The sequence below is a fragment of the Merops nubicus genome, unplaced genomic scaffold, assembly GCF_000691845.1.
Source record: "Merops nubicus isolate BGI_N331 unplaced genomic scaffold, ASM69184v1 scaffold21584, whole genome shotgun sequence".
NCBI lineage: Eukaryota > Metazoa > Chordata > Aves > Coraciiformes > Meropidae > Merops > Merops nubicus.
Window position 1 is genome coordinate 20,076 of NW_008603860.1, and position 3,836 is coordinate 23,911.

A 3,836-nucleotide genomic window follows, 5' to 3' on the forward strand; every position below is an offset into this window, starting at 1 on the left:
AAAAAAAAAAAAAAAATCTTCTGGATAGCCAAAATATTTTGTAGTCAAATAATAAACATTGTTAAAAATCAAAACTTACATTTTTCATTCTGAACACATGTACATTTATTTAAAAAGAAAAAAAAATGTTGAGTCAAAACACTGGACAAAGATGATTTTAATTTCTTGTTTGCTTTTTCAGAAAACAGCTGATCAGAAGAGACCTAACTTTGAAAAAATCATACCACTGAAACTGTATTTTTCAGCACAGGTGTTTAGAGTGATAATAGTTCACTCCACATTATCCAAGGGTCACCTTTCTTTGAAAGATGTGTCCCAGCTCCAAGATGCCAAAATATCATTCTCTGAAAACACACAGGCCACAGCATGTAAGGTCACTGTGAGCTGTTGCAGGCACCACTTTCTGCTGGAGATGATTCACCCTCTGTAGCAAAAGTTAAAAAAAAAAAAAAAAAAAAAAGGAGAAAAAAGATTCCCCCCCTGTAGCAAAAGTTAAAAAAAAAAAAAAAAAAAAAGTAGGAGAAGAATGTTTCATTCAATGTACAGGGATGTCTATACAAAAGTTTCTGCTGGAGGGAAATCAGCTTGGTGCATGAGCAATAAACCAGAGCTCCTGGACCTACCTGCTCATACCAAGTCTTCGACACTGAACTTCTCCATGATGCTGTAGCACAACGTTTCACTATCTCATCTCTTTCTGTTTGCACAATCAAGCCTATTTCATCTATTACTTTTCTCTCTGGAGCGGCTGGAAGATTAATTTGTTTACAAGTACTCTGTGAGTGCAGGCAAATCTGTCAGTATAAAACTGTAACCCAGTGTTTATGAAAATTCCAGATGTTTTTCACATTCACACTCCCATAAGGGAAGCTATTTATTCTTTTTTCTCCCTTGCCTTGCTTTTGTATCTTAGCTCTGTAGTATTACCAACAGACTGATTTTCTGAACAGGTTGGTAAATTATGAAAAAAAAAAAAGAAGTATCTTTGTGTTCATTTATCCCCTAAGGAAAATAAAATCATTATTTTATTATCCTTTTTTTTGTGTGTGTGTTCAGCACCCTTATAAAAATCAAGATTCAGTGGGTGCACAAACCTTACAAAATATGAAATGCCGAAAGAGAGCACAGGCATTCATATCGGCAATGAGGCCAGATAACACGCCTGATATATACTACAGTTTTAAAGCCCATCTGCTTTAGTGTCCAACTTCAGAGCAGTCTCAGTTGTTTTTGAGGTGTGGGACTAATCCATACATGTGATAGGCCTGACAGCCATTTCCTTCGCACTCAGTCAGAGGTGTGTTTTGGGAAAGCCAACTGCCATGCAGATGTAGTCACTTGTGAATGGTTGAAAAAATGGCACTAAAACCTTAAACTTCTAAGTGGACAATTAATTTAGTAGCATTCCTCATCAGAAGGAATTCCTAATGTTACTTTGACATACAGAAGCTACGCAGTGTAATCAATGCATGCAAACATGCAATAAATTGTTTAAATCATTACCTTTCTAGAGTTAGGGACAATATTTCAAAGAAATGCCTGCTATTACATTGTATTTCCTTTTTTCTACTTCTACAGTATAAGAAAAAAAATACTTCTGAAGCATTGGGAGAGCCTTTTTTTCTGTTTGCTATGACTGTAGCAAGCTCTGCTTTACTCAGCTGAGCTTGGAAGTGTCTGCAGTACATACTCAAGAAACCTCAGCTTCCCTGATGACAAGATTTGCCTGATCTCAGACACAAGCTACAAGGCAGGGAAGCAGAACCCAGACTTGGAGAAAGAGGCTTCCCTTAGCTGCAGAGCTGGAGCTGGACATTTTAACCCTGACTGAGGACTAAATAGCTCTCTATCTTCGGAAATGTTATTTGCCCAGTATAAATGACATAAACCAAGATCATCATCTTAGTTTATTTCTCTAGAGATCCTTAGCATGCTACATTAACCTGACAATGCTTAATCCGGTGTTCATTTCACAATACACTTCATGCAATTCACAGCCGTAATTGGTTTTACACTGACATGACATGTTTCGACGTAGCCATGGGAAAAGAATAACTCTTAATATTATTTCTCTGAAAAGTGTCCAAGCTCAAATGGCACAGAAGCAGCTCATGCTAGTTTTATGTGCATATTTCCTTCTTCTGCCGTTTCTTTCACTGCAAGGATGATCACTGTTGTAAGACTGTAAGGTCCTTGTTTTAGTCCATTTGCAATTGAACTACGTTTGTTCGATTTCTTACGTCCTGAGGAGTTCTCTCTTATAAAACAGCATTCAAGTATTCTAGTTTAACATCCCCATTTTTCTGAGTTACGGAACAAAGTAGACTTTGGGCTTCTGTTTCCATTATGAGTCGTCCAGAGTCCCATAACTGATAGAAGTAAAGTCTTCCTTTGTAACACACACTCAGCACTAAAGCCAGAGTATTGCTATTTGGCATTATCCAGTGAAGTGCAAGAAATTAAATAAGTTATGTCTTTATTGCTACAGTACAATACCAAGCAAAGTCACCTTTTAATACAATTGCAAGGGTTTCGTAGAGTAGTGTCCCTCCTCTTAGGGCCCCGTAGTTCAGCTGCACTGCGAGTATCACTTAGCTATTGTGTGTCAAATGTCAGTCTAAGAAGATGTGTTGAGTATTCTTGAGTCTGAAGAATCAGACCTTTCATCATACTCATCTTCTGTGTAAATCGGTTGCTTAGACACAATAGGACACCCGTCATCAGGGATTGAGATTCTAGGGTCTTCTGAAGAGCGGGAAGGAAGGACAGGTGAGCTTCGGAAAACGCTGGCCGAGTTGCTGGAGAAAGGGCTGACATACTGAGATCGCAGCTGGTACTGCTGCTGCAGTGTCATGGTGTTCCACAGGGTGACATCATTGGGCAGGAACGGGCTGGACTGGTTTCTTGCCAGTGTGTTCCTCAGCATCAGTGGGTAGCGTGGTGGCTGAGGGAAAGGGTGCTGCAAAGGTACGGCCAGAGGATTTGGCATGACGTTACTGGAATCAGCAGAGAACCTCAGCGTGTCAGGAACCCTAAATGCTGAGCCCACGGACCACTTGGAAGAGGAAATAGGGTACGAACTTAGTGTGTGTTCAAAAATGTGCCCGTTGGAAGGCAAAACAAGACCATCTGATTCTGCAGAAGTTCTCTCTCCACCAGCCACTGAAGAACGACTCGACAGGAGAACTTCTACAGCACTCACCAAATCACCACCGCACCCCTTCAGGATCAATTCCAGCACAGCTGGCTTTTGGTTAGGGAAGATCTTTTTCAAGACTTCAAGCGGAGGCCTGTTGGCTTTCAAACTGAAAGGTAAAGAAACTGTCCCTGAAGGACCTTCTATCAGGAGGTGGTTCTGCTCTGGGTGGTACTTGGGGCTGTCTGGACGACTCTCTGTGCTCCCACCATTTTTCTGAACTGCATAACCGACCTCATCCACTGAAACAATTTCAGGGCTTTCAGGAGTGAAGCAACTTTTGGCTTTAGTTATGTCTGGGGAACTCCTTTGGTCTGTGTCTTTCTCACTGTAGGTCTCAGTATTGTCTGCTCCACCAGCATCACCCAACCGCTCCTCATTCATATCTGCAAAGAGAAAGCAGAGAAATTAACAAAAATTGAGGCCAAAAGGTTTTACTGACATTTGAGGATACAGTCTTCTTGAAAGTGAACAGTGCAGGATCCCAGAGTAGAACGTGGTGGGGGACAGTGGGGAAGCATTTTTCACAGAGATACTGACAAATTTAAGGTCTCTTTGCATAAGAAAAAAATGCAACATAATCATGTGACCTGGTCTAGGTGTTTTATGTTCCCTTGTGGATATCCGTGTCATTCTCTCA

General features: G+C 40.6%; 1 protein-coding gene across 1 annotated transcript; it reads right to left on the bottom strand.

The window, feature by feature from the left end:
* Positions 1–2,421: 2,421 nt before the first annotated feature.
* DMRT3 (doublesex and mab-3 related transcription factor 3) lies at positions 2,422–3,582 on the bottom strand (the record flags this gene model as incomplete). The annotated part of the gene is made up of 1 exon (XM_008938834.1): positions 2,422–3,582. A coding segment is annotated over one exon (965 nt), but the record flags the coding sequence as incomplete, so codon positions are not given.
* Positions 3,583–3,836: the final 254 nt, after the last annotated feature.